Source organism: Miniopterus natalensis, chromosome 7 (assembly GCF_054644295.1).
Source record: "Miniopterus natalensis isolate mMinNat1 chromosome 7, mMinNat1.hap1, whole genome shotgun sequence".
Lineage (NCBI taxonomy): Eukaryota > Metazoa > Chordata > Mammalia > Chiroptera > Miniopteridae > Miniopterus > Miniopterus natalensis.
The window spans coordinates 83511372-83538317 of NC_142087.1; the positions used below are offsets into that span (position 1 = coordinate 83511372).

Genomic DNA, 26946 nt, shown 5'->3' on the forward strand with positions numbered 1-26946 from the left:
ACCTGCCCTTGACCGGAAATTGAACCCTGGAACCTTCTGTGGGCAGGTCGAAGCTCTAACCACTAAGCACACCAGCCAAGGCACTCTCTCATCTTCTTGAATCAAGAGATGCAGGTATCAATCTGGCCTTTCTGCTTCTTTGTTTTCGTGGGCCTTTTCTTGCGCCTGCTTGACGTTGCACAATGTATTAATGACTGCCAGGAGATGTCCTGAGCTCTCTGCCACTTCCCGAGCCTGTGACAAGCTGGACGGTTCAAGGTCAGCATGATGGCAAGAAGAGGGCAGAGGTAGAGGGGCAGAGTTGGCAAACTGTGGGTTTTACTCAGTGTGTCGTAGGAAGCCTTGGATGTCATCAGGTTTCTGAGTGGAAAACGCCCAGTGGGGCAAGAGGGGAAGCGAGGCAGGCGCGCTGACGGCAGGTCCGCTCCGAGGCTTCCAAGGTGAAGAGCGGTGACGCCGGCACGGCGGGCGGCGGGGGGAGCCTCCCAGCCCCACCCCCACCCGCACCCCACCCCCACCCCCGGCGCCTGCAGAGGGAAGGGCAGCGCTCCCCTCGCTCGGCGCCCATGGATGCCGCGGGGGCACCTGGCGGGAGGGGAGCGAGCGGAGGGTGGTCCTCCTGCCCTTCCACGCGACGGGCGGCGGCTGGACCACGGCAGGGGGCCGCGGTGGTTGAGCGGGAAGGACGCGCCATCTCTGCGCCCCAGAAACGAGCCCACGCGCCTCCCCGCGGCCGGGCGGCGGGCGGCGGGCGCGGCCCATCCCCCACCCGTTGTCCCCCGTCCTTTGACGAGGACACTTAGGTTTTCTCCATCCTACGTAATGCACCGCGCGGGCTCGGCCGCAAGACGAACGCCCGCACCCCTTCCGTGCGGCTCGCCCCGCACCGCGGCCCGCCTGGGCGCCCCCGTGCCCGCGCCGGCGCCTCCGGCTCCCGGGCGAGCCCCGCCCACAGCTCCGGGGGCTCCGCCCGCGGCTGTCACTCGGACCCCGCCCCCGCGGGCGGGGCCTCTGCCGGCACTCTGGGCGCACGCGCGGCCAACCCCGCCCGCGGCTGCGAACCGGCGGGGCCCACGTCCTTCCGGGGGCGCGCGCGCCGGAGCGGGTGCGGGTGCGTGCGTGAGCGTGCGCGCCCCCGCCGCCTCTGCCGGTGCCGCTCCCGCGCCCTCTGCCGCTGCCCCGTCGCCGCCGCCGCCTCTGCCCGGGGTCCCGGAGGCGCAGCCCCGGTGAGGAGCGCGTGCCGGCTGCCCAGCAGCGTACGGAGCGGAGCCGCGGGGCCGCGGAGCCGGCGGGCGGGCGAGGGCGCGCGGACAGGTGAGCTCGCGGCGGGCCCACGGGCCTCCCGCCAGGCCGGGCGGGCGGCGGGCGAGGGGGCGGCGGCGCGTGCTGGACGCCTGGGGGCGAGGGCCCGCGAGGGGTGTGGGCTCGGGGCGGGGGGCGGCTCGCGGCGAGGCGGGCCGCGCGTGTGCGGGGCACGGGGTGGGGGCCGGCGCGCCGCAGCCGGAAATGGCGGCGACCCTCCCTCGGGGCCGGGCCGGGCCGGGGCGCGCGGGCGGGGGCGGAGCCTCCCGGAGGCTGGCTGCTGCGGCGGGGCCGGTGGCCGCCGCGGCGGGGAGAGGCCCGGGCGGGCGGAAAGGCGTGCACGGCCCCGGCCCCACGCGTGCCTTTGTCGGGGTGGGTCCCGGGGCGCAGCGGGCGGGCGTCCACCCGCGGGGGCCGCGCTCGGGGGTCGCGGGCCGGGCGGAGCTTCCTGGTCGGTGCGGTCGCCCGGGCCCCGCCCTCCCCGGCCCGGCCCCCCCCCCCCCCCCCCGGTCCTCCTGTGAGAGTCGCGCGGCTTCCTGCTCGTGCGTCGAGCGCGGAGTGCGGACCCCGTCCCGCGGCCTCGGCAACGCGTTCTCGGAATTCGTCGGTGTGTCGCGCGGGGAGAGGAAGCAGGAGTCTCGGTTTTGTTTCCGGCTTCGGGCCCAGACTGGCTCGGGGACGCGGCCCAGTGGCCGGCGCCTGCCGGGGCCCCGGAGCGCGTCGCGGCGGGAGGCGGCGCGGCCCGGTTCGGTCGCTTCCCGCTCGGGGCAGGCTGCGGTAAGTTTCGGACGGCACCTGTCACGGAGGCGCCGACTGAGGAGCCAGGGTGTCTGGGCCTCTGGAAACGGTGACTGAGTGGCTGTCCCTGCACCTGGGCCGGGGCCGGGGCCGCGCAGGCTCGGGGGCAGGCGGTGCAGCCGCGGGCCGTAGGGCCGGCGCTGCTCGGGCGTGCAGGTGGCTCTGCCTCCCGTCGGCCACCGTGGGTGGCACGGCGACCCGTGCTGCACTCTGAAGGAGTGTCGCAGGACCCCTTGGCCCCGGGCGCCGAGGGGCTGTGTGGAGCGCAGACTCGGCTTGTGGAGACGGCTCCAGCCTTGCTGAGGGACGCCTGCTGTGGAGCCCGTGTGGCCTCTGGATGGGAACCCCTGGGGAGGGTGCCCGTCAGGCCCCCCACGACCTGTCTCCTGCCACGGCCCGACTCACGTCTCCCCACCCCTGGGCCTCCTCGCCCTGAACAGTCACGTGCTCTGCCCGCAGGCCCGCTTCCTCCCTCTGCTCCCTGCGGCCAGCTTCCCGGACTTCCCCACAGCACTGACCTACTTCATAATATTGGTGACACTCGTGTTTTGCTGTGAGGTGGGGTCTATCGGGAGGGAGGCTGTTTGCTGCAGAGAGCAGTTGCTGGCAATAGTATGTGCCCAGTTAAATACTTGTTGAATGAGTGAAAGTGATGAACCAGTGACAGCTGTGTGATAGACATGATGACCTTGCCACCTGGGACTGAGCCCTTGGGGGTATGGGTTCTGAGGGAGGTCTGCGGCAAGTCCCCTGCCTTTTGGGAAAGGACAGCTACAAAGCAGATTGGAGAGGTGCTTGGGATCACCTTGTAAACCTTTCAACTTACTCGGCTTATAAACCTATTTCAAAGTAAAAAGGTTTTAAAATCAGACATGCATTTAGAAACTTGGTCTTTGGTCCGTCCCCCCCCCCCCCCCCCCCCCCCCCCCCCCCCCCCCCCCGCATAAAACAAAAACCTACGTGCTAGTCTTAATACTCGGTGACATTTATTGATTAAGTGGATGAGTGGAGTATTCTGAAGAGCTACGTGGAAGGGAGCTGTTCCCGAGACTCGCTGCTGTGCTGCTGTGACAGCTTTGGGACTGAAGGACATGAGTCTTGTCTGGACTTTCACTGCATGCCCAGGTTCACTCACAGCAAGTGGATTTTCTTGTGTTTCAAAGGTGGCTGTCAGTGCACATGGACTGAATGGACACTGCTGGTTCTTAGCCGTTTTTGTCCTGGAGTTCCCCTCACTTGCAGAAGGAGGGTGCCACCGTGCTCTGGCATGCAGTACCCTGCAGACTAGTGCCTTGCTCACTCTCAGACCTGGACCTTGAGTTCAGGCCTCCAGTATGGGTTCCTTTTCTGACCACGCTGCAGAATCCCATAACAAACCACTCGTGGTGCGTCTCCGGAGCCCACGCTCCCATCTGCCCTGAGGTGCAGGTATTTGTTGAATGAATGACTTAAGTGCAGTGAGGCCGGGGGTTGTGATAAGGTAGAATTTTATCTGCAGTGTGAGTTTGCTTCTAAAGTCAGAGAGTAAGATGAGTGTGATGCACACAGGTACAGTGGCCCTTGGAAAATTCCTGGACTCTGTAGTCTGTGCAGGGTGTGGAGTGTGTAATGCCCTAGGCAGACTGTATCTCAGCCACAAAGGGTGAGGCCAGTGAGGAAACAGATGCCCGTGTTTTTTTCAAGGGACCTGTTGTTGCACAAGACGTAAAGAGGAGACTCTTAGGTCCTTGATGGTGCCCTCATGGGTCTCAGGTGCTCTCTGTACCACAGGTAAAACTACAGTCCTAAAATGAGGCTCATTCGTATCTTCTAATTAAATGGTCAGATCAGAGCGTTTGGGGCTGCAGATACCTCCTGCTCAGTCATAGTCCTCCTGTTTCATGTGTCAGTGGAGTCTGCATTAGGATTTCCTCCCTGACAGAGGACAAGGCTAGTGCTCCCATGATGGGCCCCATGGAGATGAGCGTACTTGCCCTGACTGAGGTTGGGGGAGTGCAGGAGGTGATAAATGGAAAGATACCTCATCAGCCGCTTCCTGAATATAAGTAACAAAGATGCTGAAAAACGATGACAGTTGTATCTTGTGAGAGGGAATTACTAGCCTCGCCTGTAGGTAATGACATCCCCTGAAGAGGATTAGCAGCTAGTCTGTTGGTCACCAAAGATTTAAGGATTAGATTACCAGACAGCCTTTAGTTTAGATTTAGTCTTTCCTTACTCTTCAGACTAATTTTGTTTGCCTAAGTTGTGCCAGTGAAATAGCATGTTCTGCCTCAGTTCTTGGTACCAGCAGACGAATAGATTTAAGTTTCTGCAGATAAAATTGTTTTAAATTCTTAGAGTTCTGCAAGCATATTGGTAGTTAACACTAAAATTGCAAAATGAAATATAACATCTCATTCTGAAGAGGGAGTATGGAGTGAGCCCCCAGTTGGGTGTCAACAAAAATGGCACGCACCCTAAGTACTTTCCTTTTCAGTAGTTTCTTTAATGTACCTGTGTACATTAAAGAGTCACTTAATTCCAGAGTCTTCTCCAGGTATCTACACAAAATGGCTTTCAAAACTTAGCTCTGTGGCAGAAACCTTTGTATATTAAACAGATAATATTTTTAAATAACATGATATATTGTGAGTGATTGTGACTATTTCTTGAATATATGAGTGTAAAGGAACTTTACTTGTCCTCATGGGTTATTTTTAATTTTATTGTCCTTTTACCTTTTCTACATTGGACATGTGTCACCAGCAAACACGGTGGTTTACAGGGTGAAATGTACAGTCATGTGGTGTCTCCATTGCTGTGTTGGGAGAAATTCTGTGCCAATTGGTTATAAAGTTGCATTCTGGGAGTCAGAGGATTGGAATGCTGACCAGCGCCCTATCAGCTGTGCCCCACCCTGCTCCCGACACGGGCCAGCCCCTTTCTTAGAGAGCTCTCCCTGCCATGTGCGCTGTTTTTCAGATGGGGTGCGGGGACATGTGTTATTGTGACACCAACAGAACCAAATCTCCTGTCTTATTCTAACCGTGGGGCTGAATTCAGATTTAGGGCCCAAGACCTCGGGCTCCCAGCAGATGGCCCCAGTTGTAATGGAGGAGACTCAGGGTTGGAGGTGCACAGCCCCCCTAGCTGCAGGCGTTGGGCAGGGGTGACCAGTGCCCCGCTGCACAGAGGGCGTGTGCCACTGATGGCCTTTACTCTTTTTTTTTAATCCTCACTGAAGGATAGTTTTTCCATTGCTTTCCAGGGAGAGTGGACGGGAGGGAGGGGGAGAGAGAAGCATCCATGTGAGAGACACATCAATTGGCTGCCTCCCACATGGGGATGGGGATTCAGCCTGAGGTTTGTGCCCTTGGCTGTTATTGAACCTGGGACCCTTCCATCCACAGCCGATGCTCTAGCCATGGGGCCAGTCCAGCTAGGGCTGGCTTTTACTTCTATTATTGGAAAGGATTAGCAGCGTAGCAAATGTTTGATTTCTAGATAGGCAACCCCATTTAATTTTTCTCTGTTAAATAGGAGTGTCTTTTATTGTGAGAGGGTTTCTCTAAGATAATTAAGGAAAAATGTTGGGTCAGAGAGTACAGACTTTATAATTTTTGCCATATACTACCAAGTTTATATCCTGTCAGCATGTCTTTTCCTCTTCACCCACATGGGATTTTAACACTTGATATTTTATATTTTGGTGCTCATTTAGTTACTGCTATAGGGTTTGATATTAAGATCTGGGACTTTTTCCCAGTTGCTGTAAATGTTGCTGTTTTCTTTAAAGTAAGAATTTAGATACATATTGGTAAAATAAAGAGTAATGAAACCTGAGATAAAATGACAATTTAATTACAAATAAAAAGTTTAGTTTAAATGGACTTGCTTAAATTCATGAAACCAGTCATCATCTCTTTTTTTAAATTAAAAAAGAAGTTATGTTCTGGATAAAGATTTTTATTGGACTGTATTCATCTTATACTTTGAATCATGAGGCTCATCACAGGCAAAGTTAACACTTTTATAACATAAAATTTAATGGTTCAGTTTCATTTTGAGATGAAACTGGAAAGTCTACAGTTTAAGGATGACAGTTATCTGTGAAGTATTTCTTAACTAGTCCAAGTAAAGTTGCTCCCTGTTTGAAATAGTATGTTTCTCATGAAATTGCTGAGAGGATGCCTCACGTCCCCCAGGCATGGGTTACTCAGCGTGCATCAGCCAGAATCCCCAGGGCAGCCTTGCAAGGTGCCTGTTATCCAATTTTATAGACAAGGAAACTGAGAGTTACATATTACCTTAGTATAAAGGTGTGGTATTGAAGAATACACACAAATAACCATCACACACATAAAAGTGACAACACACAGGATTTGCAGCTCTTAAAATGCTGGTGCAGTTTCCTCTGGCCTGGCATGCCTGGTCAGGTCTCCCTGATGGACTGGTACCAGCAGCATCCTCCCACACGCAGCTTTTCCTTTATAGGAACATCTGAGGGGGCTGTCTTGGCAGCTGTGGGCTGTGATGCAGATGTGTGGATGTCAGGGGCCTGCTCCCGATATGCTCTAGTTTGGGGAAATATGCAAACCTTCACAAGAGCCTGTGATGTGCACTTTTTACTTGTGGCATTTCTTTTTTTTTTTTTAATATATCTTTATTGATTTCAGAGAGAGGAAAGGAGAGGGAGAGAGAGAGAGAGATTAACATCAATGATGAAAGTCATTGATTGGCTGCCTCCTGCAAGCCCCCTACTGGGGATCGAGCCCACAACCTGGGCATGTGCCCTGACCCGGAAATGAACCCGATCGCCTGGATCCTAGGCCAATGCTCAACCGCCGAGCCACGCCTAGCCAGGCTACTTGTGGCATTTCTTAACCTGGTCGATCACCTCCTATGTGCACCACAACTGGGGATTGAACCCACAACCTAAGTGTGTACCCTGACCAGGAATCAAACCGGCAACCTTATTGGTATATGGGATGATGCTCTAACCAGCTGAACCACCTGGCTGGGGCATATGCATATTTTTTTATTTAAAAATAAGTAAAGGGGTAGTAAAGTACATATTAAGATAAAGCTTAATGTACAAGAAGGTAAGATCTGTGCTCAGGGCTGGGAAGAATTAGCCATTTGTACAACGGTTACTGAGAGTCAGTCAGATTGTACAGTGCTTGGGAGTCAGACTTGGATGTGAATCGCAACCCTACCAATCCCCAGCACTGAGGCCCGGAGCAGATCAGTCGGTGTGTCTTCTCATCTGTCAGTTGGAGATCTTAGTCATAGTAGCTGGTGCTTAAGCACTTTACACAGGCTGGCTCACAGGCACACTGTGGGAGACTGTTTCTGTCCATATTGGACAGAGGAGATGACAGTGAGGTGTTTGGTAGTTCCCCGGGTCACCAAGCCCGTCAGTGGCACTGCCAGATTCCAGGTACCCACCGGACTGGGTACCTATCGAGCTGACTTCTTGGGAGAGTTCCCTGGGGTTCAGAGCATGTGTGATGCCTGCACACAGTGAACTCCTTAAATTGTAGCTGCTGTGTCAGTAAAATTGCAGCAGTAATGACAAGCTGTGTCACAGCTGTACTGCCTTTCCATTTCAAGGTGTGTGCATGTGTTTTTTAAAAAATATGTTTTTGATTTTAGAGAGAGGAAGGGAGAGAAAGAGAGAAACATTGATCGGCTGCCTTCTGCCCTCCCCCCATTGAGGATCAAGCCAGGAATGTGCTGGTGACCTCTTGGTACACAGGACAGCACTCAGCCAGCTGAGCCACACCAGCAGGGCTGTGCATGCGTTTTGACACTCACTGCCTCTGACATCAAGCAGCTCTCACAGATGGCCTGTCAGAGTGTGATTGGTGCACCTTGCACTTGGTTTCAGACCAGATTTGGTGAAACAGTTTGATTCTTTTTTTTTTTTTTAATATCTTTATTGATTTCAGAGAGAGGAAGGGAGAAGAGAGAAACATCAATCTTGAGAGAGCAGTCATTGATCGGCAGCCTCCTGCATGCCCCTGACTGGGGATCGAACCGCCATCTCCTGGATCATAGGTCGATCAGTGCTCAACTGCTGAGCCCGCCCGGCCAGGCAACAGTTTGATGCTTATCATGGTTGTGGGGAGACAGTCACCATGTGGGAAGCACTACAGCCATCTGCCTGGGGACCAGGGAGTCACAGTGCGGGGACATCTGCTGTTTCCAACAGGTGCGTTTCGAGGTGTGTACCTGTTACAGATGCAGAAGACATCGTGGCCTCAACTCTGGCATTTTATGAACTCTGGACTCAGCCCTGTTGGCCCATGCAGTCCCCTTGGTGGGGGCGGAGCTGTAGTCAGCATGGTGGGTCATTGACTGTCAGCGTCACCATGAACTGCTCTGGGCCTGGGGCTCTCCCAGAACATTTGAGTAGGCGTCTTAGCCTACACTATCCCCAACTGAGTGACTGTGAGACCGCCAGTCTGATTGCAGCCATAACACTTCACGTGTGAATGTCGAGAACATTTTTCCTGGTAGCGTTCACGGGAGTGGACCCTGCACTTGGTTGTCCATCACTTTGTGCCCTTTCCTTCATGACAGTCCCTCAGGGTCCCCGGGTCTGCCTGCTGGTCCTCTGTCCCCTTGGTAGAGAGCCTGGGAACAGCAGGTGCCTGCCCGTGTTGAAAAGTACCTGGGATCCTGCCCTGGCCAGGTGGCTCAGTGGGTTGAGAATCATCACATGCACCAAACAGTTGCCAGTGATTCTGGTCAGGGCATGTGCCCAAGTTGCAGGTTCGATCCCCAGTTGGGGGCATGCAGGAGACAGCCGATCGATGTTGTGCTCTCACATCAATGTTTCTCTTTCCCTCTTCCCTTCCTCTGTCTCTAAAAATCAGTAAGAAATCTTTAAAAATAAAAAAAGAAAAATACTTTAATGTCCTGAGATGTTAGGTCTTGTGAGGTTAGAGCACCAACCACCAAAAGGCCCTAATGCTCATTTGCTTTTTTGAGAAACACTGTCTTCCACTGTCTGGTTTCGTGTTTGGACTTGGTAATAAGTTAAGGTTTTCTGGAAATCATGGTCATGGTGGTGGTTGTCCTAGAACCTCCCTTTCTCGTGTAGTGCACAGGTGAGTCCTTGCTGGCTTCAGTGCCCTGCTGGTGGAAATGTCCTACATGTGTCGTCTGTGTTGTGGGGTGAGGGTTCTAGCTCGTTAGGGTCTCTTTACAGGGATCAGACCTCATTTGTGTCATTGATTCGCTTCCCTGCTATTGACACCTCAGATGACAGGCAGGGAGGCAGGACTGGGGAATGGGCACTGCTCTGGTTCAGAGATGACCACTTCTCCGATTTAAATACATATCTATACTTATTTTGCTCAACTTCCTGCCTCTTTTCTTTTGACTTATTGCACCCTAGGCATCAATTTACTAAACAAAATCCTTGTTTGGTTTCTGGACATAAGTCACTACTACTGATAAAATTAATTCAACAAACATTTACCAAGTGCTCTCCATGGACTTGGGGCACTGGCTCAGTTCACAGTTTTGTCAGGAGCAATTTTACAGTTTAGGAATCCAGGTTCTGGGTGGCCTGGGGGCCTAGCATCAAGGCATTTCTCTTCCTCAGGTGTCTGCTGCGGCCCTCAGCCCTCAGCCCTTGGTGGTCAGGCTCCATGCTCCCTGTTAACCTTGTGAGTCAGGAGGGCAGGCTTTTACTTGAGGATACAGGACACTCTTTGTGACCGAGCACAGTGCTGTTCTTTGGTAGGTGTGCTCCTTGGCCTGGGATTTAGGTTCATTGCCTCTCTTGCACTTTGAAGATTGGGGGGAGGTTGTCCTTAAAGAAGTGATCCCTTTTACCCTTTTTTTAAAAAATGTGTATTTTTAAATATATTTTCATTGCCCTAGCTGGTTTGGCTCAGTAGTTAGAGTGTCAGCCTGCCGACTGAAGGATCCTGGGTTCGATTGTGGCCAAGGGCGTGTACCTTGGTTGCAGGCTCGATTCCCCAGCCCTGGTCAGGGTGTGTGCAGGAGGCAACCAGTCGACGTGAATCTCTCACATCGATGTTTCTCTCTTCCTCCCTTCCACACTCTCTGAAAAGCAATGGAAAAATGTCCTCAGGTGAAGATTAAAAAATTTATATATATTTACATGCTTATTGATTTCAGAGAGGGGAAGGGAGAGGGAGAAAGAAACGTAAGTGATGAGAGAGTCATTGATCGGCTGCCTCCTGCACAGCCTCCGCTGGGGATCGAGCCTGCAACCCTGTCCCTGTCCGGGAATCAAACCAGTGACCTCTTGATTCATGGGTCAGTACTCACCCGCTCAGTCATTCCGACCTGGCTCTTCCTCTGTTTTAAGGCTGTCACTGTAGCTTTTTTTCCTCAGAGTTAAGGAGGAAAGGTGAAATATTTGGGGGTTCCTATATTTCCAGTGATTTTAGGAATCATTTACATTTGAAATTCATTTGACGTTAGGAATAAAGGTAACAGGTGACTGTGACACACAGTGTCCTCTTTCATGCCATCCACATTTGTTGACTGGGTGATAACTTCGTTAGATACATCTGTGGAGTTAATTGGTGGCCAGTTCCTTCTGATCCGCAGTGTGTTATTTTTTTATTTTGAAATAAATAGTAAATTCAGAGTTATACATTCAAGCTGGTAGTTTTCCGAGCCTTTTCTCTGTGCTGTGAGCCTGTCCCCGGCACTGGTGTTAGCTGGCCCCCTTCCTGACATAGGTGCTCCAGACCCACCTGCTTCTTTAGTGCTCTTTGGCTGTGGAGTCTTACAAGTTCATCTTGGATTTTAAATGAAGATTTCTCCAAGGACTAGACATAGCTGTCTTGAGACACTGGTTGTATTTTTGTTTTTAACAGAGTTTTGATTCTATAGGGTTGGGTCCATGGGGGGTGGGGCTGAGCGGCAGTTTCTTCCCCAGAGGGGTTTGCTGGTGGTCACTGTGTGTCATGTGCCACTGTTTCCTGACTCGTCACATAACAAGTCACCTTTTTCCCCCTGTCCTGGCATAACTGCCTTGGTCTCTGTGGGACTTGGTCATGCCCCATCAGCAGTACAGTCGTTTCTGACTTAAGTATGTCGGTGTTTGTTCCTCCCTCCGTGTCTCATCTATCCTTTCCCTTTGTGCCAGTGAGGCAGAGACATGGACATTGTGTTTTGTCCATAAGCTTGAACTTACTTGTCTGTGAGTTTATTGCTGAAAATCCATGGAATTCTACATTACTTCCACTTGTGGAAACAGTGTGGATTCTAGACCAGGGTCCCTGCTCCCAGTACATTTCCTTCCCCCGCCTGTCCAGCCACATCCCTGGATGACCCATAGTAGCTGGGAGGCTGAAGGTGGGCATGGTGGCCCTGGAGGCCTCTGCATCTTGGAGCAGTGTCCCCAAGAAACAGTGAGGAACCCTAGTGTGGCCTTCATGCTGCTTCATGTCTCCACTGCTGGCTGGCATCACCCAGACTTCAGGGCATAGAGCCTGGCCTCGGGGGTGTTTGTATTACCAGTTGTTTTAAGTAGTGTTATTTAATGATGTTTATAGAAATACCAAGGAATTTGTAGCTTTTGTAAAAATTTTTAAGACTACTTCAGATAACTTCAGAGATTTTGAATAAAATATGCTAAGAATGGGACAGAATACAGTTGACCCTGGAACAACGTGGGGGTTAGGGATGCTGACCTCCTGCACAATGGAAAATCCCCCACAACTGCAGTCAACCCTCTGCAGGGAGGACTTCCAGCTGCAGCGTTGACCTTGAACAACACGGGTTGGAACTTTGCAGGTCTGTTGAAAACCCCATGCACTTTGAACCATGTTGTTCATGGTCAATGGTTAGGTGTCTGCAGTGAGCTGGGGGCACACGGGGCTCCTGGGACTTGGGCGCTGGGCTGGCTCATGACCAGACTAACTCCAGATGAAGCTGACCACCTCTGGGTGACAAAACTTTAGAAGAAAGTATAGGACAGCTTACTTATTATTATTTTAAAATATGTTTTTATTGATTTCAGAGAGAGGAAGGGAGAGAGAGAAACATCGATGATGAGACAGTCTTTGATCAGCTGCCTCCACCAGACATGTTCCCTGACCTGGAATCGAAACATGACCTTTTGGGTCAGAGGTCGACACTCAACTGCTGAGCCATGCAAGGCTGGGCTAAGACAGTTTACTTTACCTTGGGATTGAGAAGAATTTACTGAACAAAAAGGAAGGAGGGGAGAAGTGGATAAGTTCCCAAAGATTCTGTGTATTCAGTTACATGGACACTTAAGAACCTGTGAGGGTGCAGCTGTGTGTGGCAGCTAGCACACCAGAGCCATGCGCCTAAAATGGCTATGATGGGAAATCTGTTTTTTACCACAATAGAAAAAATTAAGATTTGCATTCATCAAAAGACACCATAATAAGTGGAAAGGACTATGAATTAAAATATTTGTGGCATTTATGATCAGTGAAGGATTGGTGTCCTAGACACATGGCCAGCCCCCCAGTGGCCAGCAGGTGTCACCCACAGGCTGCCAGAGCACTTAAGCTCAGCAGTGCTTGGGGGTTGTGGACCCGGGAGGCTGGGCAGAACCTCATTGTGGAGGTGCAGTGTGGGAGCAGGCAACAGCTGGCATCCTTGGCATGTCAAGCCTGCCAGGGACCCTGGAGTTCTGCAGGTAGTTCCACACCCTGCATCATTCCTCCTGAACTGTTTGTGGTGAAGGAGCGGGTTTTTGTATTTAATTCCCAGTGTCACAGATTGGTGATACTTTTGCAAACTGCAGTGAAAATGACTAACTAGAAAAATAAGTCATAAACAAAACATAAAATACAAGCCCAGATTCTTTCTTCTCTTTTACTTTTCAGTTAACATTCAGGAAAACTGACTTTTTTCATGTACAGTCTGAGATTTGTGTAACCATCACCCTGCTGGGGATATGGGCCATCCCCTAACCTGGCACTCACTGTCCTGTGTCGGCAGTTTGTCCTTTCCAGAGACTCACCTTGTGCTTGGCATGGTGTCTTGAGAGTCGCCAGGTTAGTGGGGATGGCTGTGTCCCTTGTCCTGTGTTACCTCCCACTGTCCACAGGACACATCTGTTGTTTCTGGGTCTGATAGTTAAACACATTTGCCAACAGGTTTTCTGTGTGAACACTATTTCCTTGTCTCCTGGGTAAATGCTTAGGAGTGGGATTGCTGGGTCGTGTGATGAGTCTATTTTTTACTTTATAAGGAACTTTAAGACTCTTCCAGATTGGCTGCCCCATTCTGCATCCCCCCACGGCCTGAGGTTGTGGGCACGGTTCACCCTCATCAGCTCTTGGTGTTGCTGGCCATGGTTTTTTTAAGCTGTTCTAATAGGTGTGTGGTGGTATCTCATTGTAGTTTGTTGTTTTTTTAAAAAGTATGTTTTTATTGATTTCAGAGAGAGGAAGAGGAGGAGAGAGAGAGGAACATCAGTGATGAGAGAGTCATTGATCATCTGCCTCCGCACACCTCCTACTCGGGATGCGGCCCACAAACCAGGCATGTGCCCTGACTGGGAATTGGACTGGCAACCTTTAGGTGCATGGACTACGTCCAGTCAACTGAGCCACACTGACCAGGGCTGTTTTTTAGTTTTTAAATTGAAGGGTGGGATCGTGGTGTTTACTTTATCACTATGCATCATCTAACTTACTCCATTCCTTCCTTTGTGTAAAGTTACATAATGAAATACTTAGGACAGAAAAAGCCTTATTCCTTTTAAGATAGTTTCGTATCTGTTCTTCGGAAGTTGGCACATGATTTTTTCCCCCCAACAGTAGGTTGAATTCAACAGCAATTCATTTTATAAAACATTGCTGCGTGCTTAGATGACACACAAACACAGGAGTCAGAATGCATAGTGTTCCATGGTGGTCTTTATGTCTTTGAGGGGGCATAGACATTGCCTACAGGACAGGGATGTTGTCTGTTCTGCTTATTTTGTTCGCTGCCAGATCCCAGCTTTGAGGACAGCGTGGTTCATGGCAGATGCCTCACAAACGTTTGTTGAACAAACTAATGTCACAGACATATGCCCGAGGGCCCAGCCTCTCCTTGTAAGGCAGCGGGCTCTGCTGGTTGCCCAGGGCAGGGCCCAGAGGTCTAGGCAGGAGGGAGCTGGGAGGTTGGGAGCCTCTGCCCTGGAGGGGTTGGTCCTGTCAACTTGAACCCAGGGCCTCAGTGCTGGGAGAGGCTGCCGTGGCCTGTGATATGATGCTGCAGCCAGGGGTGTCGGGGAGGCACCCGAGTGGGGTGGTGATGGGAGCAGAGCTGAGCCTCGGCCCCCTGGCAGCAGCTTGGGAGGACAGACGGAGGTGAGCCGGTGTCTTCCAGAAACCTTCCCCTCCCCAGATCCCTGCTCCTGTGTCTGCCTGGCTCTTGGTAGGCCTCCTGCTCTTTGTAGCAGCCGCACCAGGACACACTGCAGACACATGTAGGTGTGCTGTGTTTGTTCTTAAAGATGCAGTGTTACCAAAAATCCAGCCTAAAGACCCGGTTAAGCCCTCCTGGAACAAGGACTGGGAATAAACCTGTGATGTGTAGTTCGGGTGGACATGGCTGCTCCCAGACCTTGACCTGGGACTCAGAATATGGCTTTGAAATTAAATTAAAACAAAATGGTGAGGTACTGCTTCACACAGCAGGTGGGCCCTGGCCGGGGGCTCAGTGGATTGGAGCGCCATCCCCTATACCCAAAGGTTGAGGGTTCGATTTCTGGTCACGGCGTATGCCCAGGGTGTGGTCCCCGGTCCGGGCATGTATGGAAGACAACAAATTGATGTTTCTCTCTCTCCCTTTCTCACTCTCAGATCAGTCGATAAAAATTTTTTAAGAACCTCACAGAACTTTCTCCTCCACTGTTGTCTCCTCTTTGCCAACGTCACCTTCACGCGCAGTGAAACAAGATCCTCTCATTTGTGGGTTAAATCTGTCTTTTGGTTACAAGACAGGTTCCCGATGAACATGAAGCTTAAACGTGCACATCATCTCTAACTAGATCTGGCTTGAAATGTGTGTGAAAATAGTGTAAAAATTTAAATTTAGTAATTTCTGTCCTGGACAACATTTGTTTCATCTTCTGACTCAAAATATGAAACTCCAGTTTGAATAATGTTTGTAGCAGCTACTTTTATTCATGGTTACAGACATCACAGGAGTGGGTGGATGTGGCTGTGCCCAGTGAAGGTTTGTAGCAGTGGCAGCCTGTTCTAGAAGACTGGAGAATTTTATGCCTCCCTTGATTTTCTTGTATGTAATTGGCTTCGAAAACAAATACCCTAATACAACAGCTGCTCCCTTTTGTTTTTAATTAACTTCTTTTTTTAATCCTCACCTGAGGATATTTTTTCCATTGTTTTTTCAGAGAGAGTGGAAGGGAGAGAGAAAAAAAAACTATGTGAGAGAGACATCGATTGGTTGCCTCCTGCATGTGCCAGACTGGGGTCAGGAATCAAGCCTGTAGCCAAGGTATGTGCCCTTGGCCGGAATTGAACCTGGGACCCTTCAAGTCTGCAGGCCAGTGCTCTAACCACTGAGCCACATTGGCCAGGGCAACTTTTTTTGTTTTTTAAATCCTCACCAAGGACATTCTTTTATTTGTTTTGGAGGGAGAGAAACATGGATGTGAGAGTGAAACATCAATCGGTTGCCTCCCACATGTGCCCTGACCGAGAATTGAACCCTGGACCTTTTGGTGCATAGGACGACACTCCGACCAACTGAGCCGCACTGGCCAGTGCAGCTGCTCCCTTTTAAAATGCAGGTAAAATTGGCATATAGTGAAATGCACAGGTCCTAACTGTCAAGTTCACTGAGTTTTGGTGCACGTGTGTACTTGTGAAATTAAGTCACAGACTACTTCTATCACCCTAGAAGGTTCTCTTCACAGTAGATGGTTTTTCCTGTTCTTAGTCTTTGTATAAATGGAACATTCTGTGTCTGGCTCGTTTGTGTAACATTGAGTGTAGGATCACTCTACTCCATTGCTGTGTTGCTCTGTTGCCTTTTTATTGGAGAGTAGGGTCCCACATGGGACAAACTGTGCTTCTCCGTTCTCTGACAGCCCCACACATTCAGGTGATCTCACAGGTACTGTTACTGAAGCCACCCTGCTGCAGACATCTGGAAGCACTGTGAGGCAGTGTCCTGGTACTGCTTGTTTTCTCAATGACAACTTTGTCATTTTATAAAATGAAACATGGATTTATTAAAAATTCAAACAATACAGCAAATCCTAGAAAAGAACATGATGTTAACACTCGAGCAGTGGTATAGAGCTAGGGAAAGAAGTGGTCTGCACAAAGAGGAAGTGTGTGAGCCTCTGGCCCCCTCTTCTTTCCAGAAACTACCAGACACCATCTAGAGATATCCATGCAACGTTTTAAATAAAAGCATTTGCTTGAACTGGGCAAACAAATTTATATCGAGTTGATATGAAGAAATTGCTCCCTCCTCACAGCCAAACCTACACCCCTAATGAGGGAACAGGTTCAGGTTCAGACAGCGTCACTCACCCTGCTGGGTAGCGGGGGCTCTGCCTTCCCCCACTGCATCCTCTGTCCTTCTAGGTCGAGATGTTTATATTTGGATTGGACGCCATCATTCCTGCCTCTCTCCAGCCTGGTCCCTGCTTTTCCGGGGTTCAGCACCTGCCTGCAGACTCACCTCGGTTTCCATTTTAACTTCTTTGGTTTGTTTTTTCACTGGCTGGATTTGACCACCAAGTGGTTATCCTGGAAGCTCTTTGTTCCATCAGCTCTCACATCCACGTGAGCACTTGTCTGCTCCCCTGTCTGGGAGAACTTGCCTGATTATAATATGATTGTGCCAGAAATGTTTGATGTTGCTCCCTGTGTGGGGCTGTTACAGATCTTGCTGCTTGAGTTCAGAGAGACAGAGGGCTGTCACCCTCAGTGATGAAGGGCAACAGCTTTGTTTTTAAACTCTGGGTTTGAGGAGATGTTTTTTCTTATTAAGTAAGTATTAGCCTTTAAAGTTTGATTGGCAATTCATTGAAACTAAGAAAATTCTAAGGTTTTGAAAGTCTGTGATCTGTACCTATTAAGAAGCAAGTAATGAACCGGAGTGACCAGCTAACCTAGTGACTGAGCTGGGTGTGGCTGGTTTTCCTTAGGGGGTTCTGCCTGGGACCAGGGGATTCAGAAACCCGGTGCCCTCGCTGACATCGGGAGGATTCTCTTTACGCAGATTAAGCAGCTGGCTACCTCTAGAGTTTTAGATGTAGTTAGTTGCTTTTATAGAGCAGATGTAAAAGTATTAATTATCGATGTTTTCCTGTGGGTGGGGTCTAGCAGCCAAGTATTTAGCAGGCCCTGAGTAAGTGAGAATAAAATACATTTTGTCTCACTTGAGGTCTTCAGAACGGTTCCCAAAGACCAAACAGTGACATAGGGGTAGAGTTAAACTTGTGGGGCTGTGGTTCTCTGTGTGGGTTAAAATGGTCCAGTACTTAGTAGTGGAGAGTTGGCCAGAATACGCCATGTCAACATCAACCAAAATGCTGCATCTCACTGAGGGTCCCCTGACTCTGTGCTCGCCCAGCCATGCAGTGGATGTCCTTGTTTCCATCCACAGTGATGAAGGACACCCAGAGCCCTGCACTGACTTTCCCAGACTGGCCTTGGAATCATCGAATCCTGATCCCAACACATCGTCTCTCGCTGGAAGCAGACTTGTTTTATTTTCTGTGCTCAGGAAGGGACCAGGTGGCTTAGCTGGTGTCCCTAGGCCAAAAGGTCATGCCCTTCTGTTTAGTTCAGATCCCAACGTCCCCCCTCTGTGCTTCCGTCTCTTCAGCGGTGATATTGACATAGCACCTGCCTCATGAGTTGGCAGGGAGCCCTGACCCCTGGACTCAAGGCACCAGGCCGGTGGTCCAGGTGGACCCTGGAGGGAGTTGAGGGGCCCGGCACACCCTGGCTGGCTACCCCTGCTCCCTCCTCCTGTCTGTTGTTAGTGTCCTGTCACTTAACATTGGCATGTTGTGTTGTAATGAGGCCTGGGGAGGAGGCAGAGTGTGAGCAGCGCCTGGTCCCTGCCGTGGGCCCCAGCCCCTCCACTCCCTCGAGTTTCCTCCTTGGCTTCCTTCCTCCACAGAGTGTCCTGTGGGGTGCAGAGAAGCCCTGTCCTCAGACACTGCATTGCATTCTTTTGACCTCAAACTGGTTGACAGTAGAATTCTAGGCTGGAAATCTTTCTCTCTCCACAGTTGGAACTTTTTGGTGTTGGAGTCTCAGTTTTCCTGGGGGTGTAGGTGTGGCCTTGGCACTCAGGGGGGCCTTATTTTGCACACAAGTTTTGTCTCAGCTCTTGTTTGGCTATTTTCTTTCATCTTTAATTGACTTTTTTCTCAGTTGGCTGTATTCTTTGCCTTTCGAATTCCTGCTAGACAGATTTTTTTGAGAGAGATTTGAAGCCTCCTTTTTAGGGGCATCACTGAAGCCCGCCTCGGTATTTCCTGCAAAGGCAGTTTCTTATTGTTTGCTGACTTCAGCTGCGAGGAAGGTAACTTAGTTGCTCACTAGTTTAGAAGGAGCCTTTCCCTGTGGCTGGTGATGTAGATCCAGCCTTCGCTGCTGATGGCAATACACCCTGTTGTCTCTACTTCAGACTTAATTCAATGGTCTAGACCAAGCAAGTAGCCTTGAGCTGGTCCAGAAATTTGCTGTTAATTGTCATTTTAATTGAGATCATTATGGATTCACATGTATTTGTAAGAAATAACACAGTCACTACCTTGTTTCCCAGAGTGGTAGCTTTTTGCAAAACTAGTTTAGTATCACAACTAGGATACTGATGTAACTCAGATTTCCCCACTTTAACTTGACTGTGTGTGTGTTACTGCTGTAGTTTCTCACCTGTGTGGTTTGTGTGTCCACCTCTGGGGCCAAGATGCTGAACACACCAACACCATAGGGCCCTGCTGCTGCCCCTTCGCACCTCTCCCCTCCATGTGAACCTCTGTGAGGCCTATGTCATCTGTGCCTCCGCAGCTTTGTGTTTTGCTGAGTAAATGGTCCGTACTGGGTTCTGTGGTGGGTGTGCACCAGTGTTCCTGAGCTTCCTGAGCCCTTTGTAATCCTGTCCGTCTGCCACGTCCAGGCAGCCGCCATCCGTCTCCCCTCTGGATGATGCCATGTGTGCGGGAGCTTCTTGTGCGGCCCTCACCGGCTCTCAGGCCTGGCCCTTTGCAAGACAGGGCTTGTGTGTCGGCCGTGGTGTTGTGTCTGTCAGCAGCATGTTCCCTTTATGCCAAGTGTTTCCCACTGCTTGAATAGACCCCTATTGTTCCTTCATTCACTTACTGATGGACATTTGGGTTGTTTCCAGAGTTTGGATGTTGTGAATAAAGCCATTGCGAACCTCTGTATAAGTCCATGTGGGCATAGGTTTCATTATTGTAGGTAAGAGCCGTGGTGGGTGAGGTTTTTGGGGGCTTTTTAATCCTCATCTGAGGATATTTTTTCCATTGCTTTTCAGAGCGAGTGGACAGGGGAGGGAGGGGGGGGGGGAGAGAGAGAGGAGAGAGAGAGAGAGAGAGAGATATGTGAGAGAGAGAGAGATGTGAGAGAGACACATTGATTGGTTGCCTCCTGCATGCGCCCTGGCCCCATTGAGCCTGCAACTCAGTGATACGTCCCCCTGGCCAGAATCGAACTAGGGACCCTTCAGTCCGAGGGCCAGTGATCGAACCACTGCCAGACTGTCTGAGGGGTTGCACCATGTGCTCATGTGGCTTCGCATCCTCAGCAGTACTGGGTGTGCCCAGCGCTTTCTCACAGCTGTTTTAGTAGACGTGCAAGTGTCTTGTTCCTAAATGACTGGTGGACTTGAGTGTCTTTTCATGGGCTGTTGCGATTTCTAAAAAGTGTAGGTTCTGTAGATGTTGACATCTTGTAAGAATCAGTTAGGTTGTAGTGGTTGATAGTGTTCTTCAGATTGTTGGTTCCTGGGTTTTTTTTCTTTTGTTGTTCTGTCCATTTCAAAGAAAGGGGTGTTAGTATTAAGATTTTTGTGGCTGTGGAGTTTTCTGTCTCTCCCCTTAATTCTGTCTTCCTTTATTCTGATAGTTTTTTTAGTGTGTCTCTAGCAGAAGCATATAGTTGGGTCTTACATTTTTATCCACTCTGACAATCTCTTCACTTTTCTTTTAGTGTTTTAGCTATACCTCTCTGCATTTTTTTACTCAGAGGCTGCTCGAGGGGTTACAATAAATCCACTTAATTTTTACCGGTGACATAGGGTAGCTGTATTATAGCCCTCTGTATGCACGATTGAAAACTGCCCTTACCCTGGTGGGACCCCTGCCCACACTTCTGTGCTGTGGTTGAGTGCCGTGCCTGTACACTTTATACTTTCTGATTTTTCTTTGCATTTTTCTTGTAGACTAGCCTACCATGGCCGACCAGCGACAGCGCTCGCTCTCTACCTCTGGAGAATCGCTGTACCATGTCCTCGGTCTGGACAAGAACGCAACCTCAGACGACATTAAAAAGTCCTATCGGTAGGGGGCCACACTTCTAGGACCTTGTAGCTCGTGGGTGCGATTGGCAGCCACCAAGAACCACCGTGTATTTTTTTTTTTAAGTTTTTCTTGGCCAACTTAGTATTTAACATTTTTGTATATGTAGTGTGTTCCCTTATAGCTTAAAACTGTTACATTAATGTTTTCACAGACTGTCTACCCTGGAGTAGACAGGCCTGTGGGGAAGCAGATCTGACCTGCTGAGCAGGGGCTGTTGGACTTTGAATGAGTGACTCAGTTTCATGCAGTAGTGACAGGTAGTGACAGTGGGCTTGCCCTGCTGTAGCCTCCGGGCTCAACCTGAACTTAACCCTTAGGTGCGGTTTCATTGATGAAGTTGTGATTATTAAACAGGCGGTAGTGCCTTTATCAGACCCCTGCCTGTCACTGTGTGTAGCAAGTGCAGTTAACCGCTCAGACGCTAGAGGGCAGGGCAGCGTTTGCATCCGCACTGTGGAGAGTTGGAATTGATGGCAGAGGTTTCTCTTGACCTGACTTCCTGAATTCCGTGGTGAGGAGGCAAACGCGGGTAATGGGTACACGCTTCTTCCACTGGAGCCCCCATCCAGCAGGCGATGTGAAGCAGAAAGCCAAGAAATGGTTTTCGTTTGCAGGAAACTGGCCTTGAAATATCATCCAGACAAGAACCCCGATAACCCAGAGGCTGCAGAAAAGTTCAAGGAGATCAACAACGCGCACGCCATCCTCACGGACGCCACAAAGAGAAACATCTACGACAAGTACGGCTCGCTGGGGCTCTATGTGGCCGAGCAGTTCGGGGAGGAAAACGTGAACACCTACTTTGTGCTGTCCAGCTGGTGGGCCAAGGTGAGGGGCATGGAGCTGACCGGCGAGGTGGGCAGGGTGTTGGGTTCACTGGGTCCGCATGGTTGTGTGTTCTGCACGCCTGACAGTGCTGGCAAGCTGCCAGCCCCGCCTATCCCATGGGAGTGCAGGCAGAGTAGTCTGCCTGTCAACTTAACAATTTTCCTGAACTGCCCTAAGTTTTCAGAGAGAGAGATAGGAACTCATCATCATGAGCAGGGATGTCTTTTTTTTATTATTGATTTCAGAGAGAAGAAGGGAGAGGGAGAAAGAGGTGGAAACATCAATGATGAGAGTCATTGATCACCTGCCTCCTACATGCCCCCGATTGGGTGTGGAGCCCACAACCTGGGCATGTGCCCTGACCAGGAATCGAACCGCGATTTCCTGGATCCTAGGTTGATGCTCAACTGCTGAGCCACGACAGCTGAGCCACAGATATCTTTTTGTTATTGGAAGACTCATGTAAAATCTAACTTGAGACAATTTGGATGTATTTACTTGTTTTATTTTTTAACATTCTCCTTTATTCAAAGCCCCTGTCATGAGTAAGGACAAAGGATGTGGCTGATGCCAGGGTGCTGCACTGTAGGCAGCCCCATCACTGTTACCTGGGCAGCTCGCAGTCCTCCCTTTGTAAATTGTTACTCTTTACACACCTGGCCACTCTGTCTCTCCTGACCCCCGTGTCCTTTCTTACACACCTCCATCTGGAAGGGAATAGGAGCACTCTGTCTCTTCCTCTCACTGGGTGACTAGGGGTGTGGAGTGGGTGCCCTGAGGGGGTCCCTGGTCTTGAGCAGCTCCAGCCAGCACCTGCCTCGCCCCCAGGCCCTGTTTGTCTTCTGCGGGCTCCTCACCTGCTGCTACTGCTGCTGCTGCCTGTGCTGCTGCTTCAACTGCTGCTGCGGAAAGTGCAAGCCCAAGGCACCCGAGGGCGAGGAGACCGAGTTCTACGTGTCCCCCGAGGACCTGGAGGCACAGCTGCAGTCGGATGAGCGGGGTGAGTGCGCGCCCAGGGCCCAGCCTGGGTGCGTGGGGCGGCGCCAGAATGGGCCCTCAACCGTGTCAACCTGTCTTGTCAAACAGGAGGGCACTGACACGGTGCCGGGATGTTTGTGTGGCAGCTGGGCCCGTTGAGGTGTGAACGTGGACACGGAGGTAAAAGCAGACGCAGAGGGCTGTCCCCACCCGCCAGCTGCGGTAGCCGTAGTGCCCGGGGACCAAGTATGTGGGGCGGGCCGTGGGCTAGTGGTGGCCTGAGGTGACGAGGAACGTCGTGTGGGGGGAGGTCAGCAAATAGCCTCTCCCCTCCCAGCACTTGTCCTGCCACCTCTGACCCCAGCAGAGTGACCCGGCTACAGAGCATTGTCACAGGAAGACGTGTTGACGGGGCTCACTGTGCACTCGTGAGGCCACCGTCCTTGTGTGCTGAACACGCATGTGATTGCTTTTCAGAGGCCACAGACACGCCGATTGTCATACAGCCAGCGTCCGCCACAGAGACCACCCAGCTCACGGCCGACTCTCACCCCAGCTACCACACCGACGGGTTCAATTAAGTTCAGGAGAAGCTGTGATTTGCGGATCAATCAGCACCTGGCCACTTCAACCTTAGAATCATGAACTGTAGTCACAGAGGTGGGAAGGGAGCCGTTCTGGCTGTGGGGAAAGGGCTCCTCCTGCCTCTGTGCCCGCCTGCTCACCAACCCCTGACACGTGAAGTGCGTAGCATGCAGTATTTAAAGCAGTTTAGCTACGGTCGCCGTCTTCTGTTTTTCCCTTTTCTAATAGCATGTGTGGGGTTCTGTTCTATGTCTGTCTGTGCTGTGGGCGTGCTGCGGTGTGACCGTGTGGACTGAGGGCGGTGCTGCCTGGGGCCCTCTGTCAGGTCTCTGCAGTGAGCTGGCCACTTTGCCTGGTGTCCCCAGCAGGCAAGAGGGGCCGCTCTCTCCCCCTGTGCTCCTGGGCTGGGCAGGTGCTGCCTGTGGAGCTATGGGGTCTCGTCCGTCAGGATGGCCACAGGCAGGGCCTCTCAGCACTGTCATGTCCCCATGGTGTTGGTGGCAAGGGCAGGAGCACAGATTCTGTTCATCTTGTATGCGTGGCCTTGTGATGGGGCTTTTCTGAGGGTGTGTCGCAGGGACTGTGGGAGGCTCCTGAGACCACCTTTTCCTGTGTCTAGCCTGAGCCCCCTGTGCCACCAGCTGGCATGACAGCCACAACCTGGCAGTCTCCCCTCTCCCTTCTCTGCATCTCCCTCCACATTCCTCCAGGCCTTGTGCCTCTTCATAACTGTCTTTAGACATCTAAGCACCACAGTGGCAGCAGCAGCAGCCCAGTTGGTCACAGTCAGACTGAGAGTCCAGGCTGTGGTGGCGCCTTGCTGCCCAGCTTCCTCTGCTTCCAGAGCCCCTGTCCACCCTCTTTCTTCAGCTCCTCCCTGGCCAGAGCTAGAGACATCAGGGCCCTGGGGAAGGACCCACTGGATCAAAAGCACACTCTGGTCTGGGAGGCCTGGGCCCCAGGAGCCCTTTGCTTGCTAATCAGCAGCCAGACTGGGAGCCCTTCATTGCTGTCTCTGCTGTCTTGGGTAGAGCCTTTTGTGAACTGCTGGGAGTTGGTCCTTCTTGTCTGTCCCAGACCTTGTGGGTGGTACCCTCTGCTGCAGGGGTTGAGGAAATGTGGGTTACCATGTGCCCTGAAGCAGACTCCCTGTGGCCCTGCACCCAGCCTCTGGAGGCCCAAGTGTGCCTGGTTTCTGCAGGATGAATGTAATAGCTGCTGCTCCGCTGCATATCCATGAACTTCCAGGAGAGTGAAGGACAAGTGGAGAGGGCTGGGCGATGTGGTTCTCTGGCTCAGACAAACCAGAATGAGTTTCTGAGGCCACTGTCGTCTCCCCCTCCCCCCCCCCCCCCCACACAGCCCTTGCTGCCCCCAGGCTGTGCCAACGGCAGGTCATGCTGGCTGGGAGAGACAGCAGTATCAGGCTAGAGCTGGTGCACGACAGCCGGGCGGGTCTGGCAGAACCCTCAGTGTCAGGGCCCCTCCTTGCTGGCCCTCCTGCAGGCCAGCCCTGGGACCTGGCCACTGTTTGGTCCTGTATTTTTTTTTTCACTCATTGTAGTGATCATGAGACGTTCGGTCAGAGGGCATCTGCACTCTGATGTTAAGGTAGAGCTAATTTGCTGAAACCAGGCCTCTCCTAAAAGGATAAGAAACTCATTGTTTGACCCACCTGGACCGAGGGTGGGGCAGAGAACAGTGCTGACCCGAGTTCTGTAGCCTCAGGATTTGTCCTGTGTTGCAGGCCACCGTCCGCCTTGGGATGCTCCTGGAAGTAACTTAGGAAATGAGTTGCTTTTCCCCAGAATGACCAAGAGCCCAGTTTAAATCACCCAGCCAGGCCTGGCATGTGTCAGTGCGTCCCTGTAGGTGTCTGCCAGTTACAGCATCTTGTTGATCTTTTTCTAGAGACATGAAGCCCCCCGGGGCCAGGGGAGCATGGGAAAGACGGGCAGGTCTTTGCAGAATTTGTTAAAACTAGATGGGTTGTGATGGTGGTGGGGACTGCCTGTGCCTGACCTGAGGGCAGGACCCCTCCAGAGTTTACTGTGGTTGCTTCCAGGCCTCGGCTTCATTCAAGACAGGTCCCGGTGTGCTTCCCTCTTCCTGTGTGGTCTGTTTCCCTGGTGAGCAGAGTTGTTGAGTCTGTAGAGGCACCCCATTTACGTGCTAAGTGGGGGGGCGACCCTGTGCCTTACTCCAGGGCCACCCAGAGCTGGGGCCATGTGTGGCCAGTGCTGGTGTCAGATGGCAGCAAGTACATGTGTCCCAGGGGTGTTGCGCACAAGCAACCCCGTCCATTCTGCCAAGGGCAGGGCTGGCTGGCTGGGTAGCCAGAGAAGTGGGAGCCCTGAGGATCTGGCAGCACTGACATGACCTGTGGGAAGCTTGCGCCAGGCACTGGCAGGTGTCCGACCGAAGCTGCTGGTGTGTAGGTTTCTGTCCCGCTCAGTGAGGTGTCTCGTCTCGTCTCGTCTCCCTTTTGGCTTTATCATCTTTTCAAACTGCTTTAGATGTTACCACTCAGTGTGTGAGCCTTCCTCACTGTCCGATCAGTCAGTGCAGCCGCACCCGCGGGGACCTGTTAGAGGAAGCATACAGAAGTGGCTGTGGTTGGGGCAGACGGCATCTCCATGCTGTCGGCCACTGGGCTTCTTCACCAGGCTCCTGCTCGGGGTCAGGCCCTGCTAGGACCACCCTCCGTTCTAACGTGGGCAATCTGTGCCAGATGAGCTGAGGCCTGAGGAGCCCACACTGGTGCTGCCAGCAGTCTGGCGAGATGCTCCACCTCCTCCACACCAGGCTCTCGGGAGGGGCCTGGGCAGACGGGGGTGGGGTGGGGGTCTGTCTGTCCTTCCCATGCTCTCAGCACGTCCTTCTAGGGGCTGGTGTGACAGGTGTAAAACAAGTGACTGATCTTATTCCTTTCTCGTGTTCTGAGCCATGAACCCAGGTGACACAGGACTGGCCTGTTTGTTCGTTCCTTTGGTTGTGACTCTTCCTCCTGTGAAATTGGCGAAGCTACATGTTCACCGTCCTGACTGGCACGTTGGCACTGTCTGGGCTGCAGGTGTGGGCAGTGGGGGTGTCTCCATGTGTACATATGTGTATATGTATATATCATGCAGCAGGTGTGATTGCTGCTGTTCAGTGGCAAAGCAGCAAGTACAATAAAAGTTGGCTTCAAAGCAGCGTCTGTTTCTTGGCGAGTCGGGGCAGGAGGAGGGTCCCAGGAGCTCCTTTGCTGGGTGCACAGGAGATGCCACTGACACTGCCATGTACCCCGAGTTTGTGTGGATGGCTGGCGTGGCACCTGAGCACACTGGGGGGGCCATTGTCAGCTTCTCCAGGGTAGGGTGCCCATCCCTGGGGGCCCTCCCATCACAATCACCTCAACTACAGGTGAGTGTCCCTGTGTGACATTTGGGAGGTGGTAGAAACCCTTTCCACTTTGGAACATTTAAAACCAACTTTCTAAGCATCAAATACAATCAATGACCAAACTGCATTCTACACAGTCTCTGCTGGGATCACAGGTCAGCCTGGGGGGTCGTGGGGAGGGGCAGTGCTCCAGGAAGGGCGGCCAGGCTGCAGGCACACCTTTGTAGGTTTTGTTTCCCTGGAAAATAGGTTCGTTTCATACTAAATGAGGGAAGGCACTTTGTACTGAAATATATTTATGTTGTTTTTTAAAACTAAGTGCGACGCATGGAAGGCATTGTCCACACTGGTCTTGTCCTGTGAGTGGACCTGGTGGAGCTGGGTGCCTTGGGCCCTGACTCCCACGTGCACACCTGAGGGCCAGGCTGCAGGGTTATGATGGTTTCCCACGGTGATCTCCATCTTGTATGTCTGAATGTTGACCTAAAATAAAGATAACTTGTAAAATAAATGTTTTCACTGCAGAC

At 51.7% G+C, this 26946-nt stretch overlaps 1 protein-coding gene across 2 annotated transcripts; it reads left to right on the forward strand.

Annotated features, from left to right (window-relative positions):
* Positions 1 to 1255: 1255 nt before the first annotated feature.
* On the forward strand, positions 1256 to 26946 carry DNAJC5 (DnaJ heat shock protein family (Hsp40) member C5). 2 transcript variants are annotated; one of them, XR_015714840.1, is made up of 6 exons: positions 1256 to 1314; positions 20506 to 20623; positions 21259 to 21472; positions 22301 to 22472; positions 22559 to 22630; positions 22928 to 23008. XR_015714840.1 is itself a non-coding variant. In XM_087819250.1 (5 exons), the coding sequence occupies exons 2-5, from the start codon at positions 20517 to 20519 to the stop codon at positions 23029 to 23031; spliced, it is 597 nt and encodes a 198-aa protein (XP_087675376.1). In that variant the 5' UTR covers positions 1261 to 1314; positions 20506 to 20516; the 3' UTR covers positions 23032 to 26946. The 2 variants fall into 2 exon arrangements, 1 of the variants encoding a protein (XP_087675376.1); XM_087819250.1 differs by lacking the exon at positions 22559 to 22630 and having other exon boundaries at positions 1261 to 1314; positions 22928 to 26946.

Excerpts from the sequence above, each read along its gene's own strand:
- DNAJC5 (XM_087819250.1), top strand. The coding sequence starts at position 20,517 with ATGGCCGACCAGCGACAGCGCTCGCTCTCTACCTCTGGAGAATCGCTG. Across the intron at positions 20,624-21,258 it reads GACATTAAAAAGTCCTATCG|GAAACTGGCCTTGAAATATC; the intron begins GTAGGGGGCCAC and ends TTTCGTTTGCAG. Across the intron at positions 22,473-22,927 it reads GCTGCAGTCGGATGAGCGGG|AGGCCACAGACACGCCGATT; the intron begins GTGAGTGCGCGC and ends ATTGCTTTTCAG.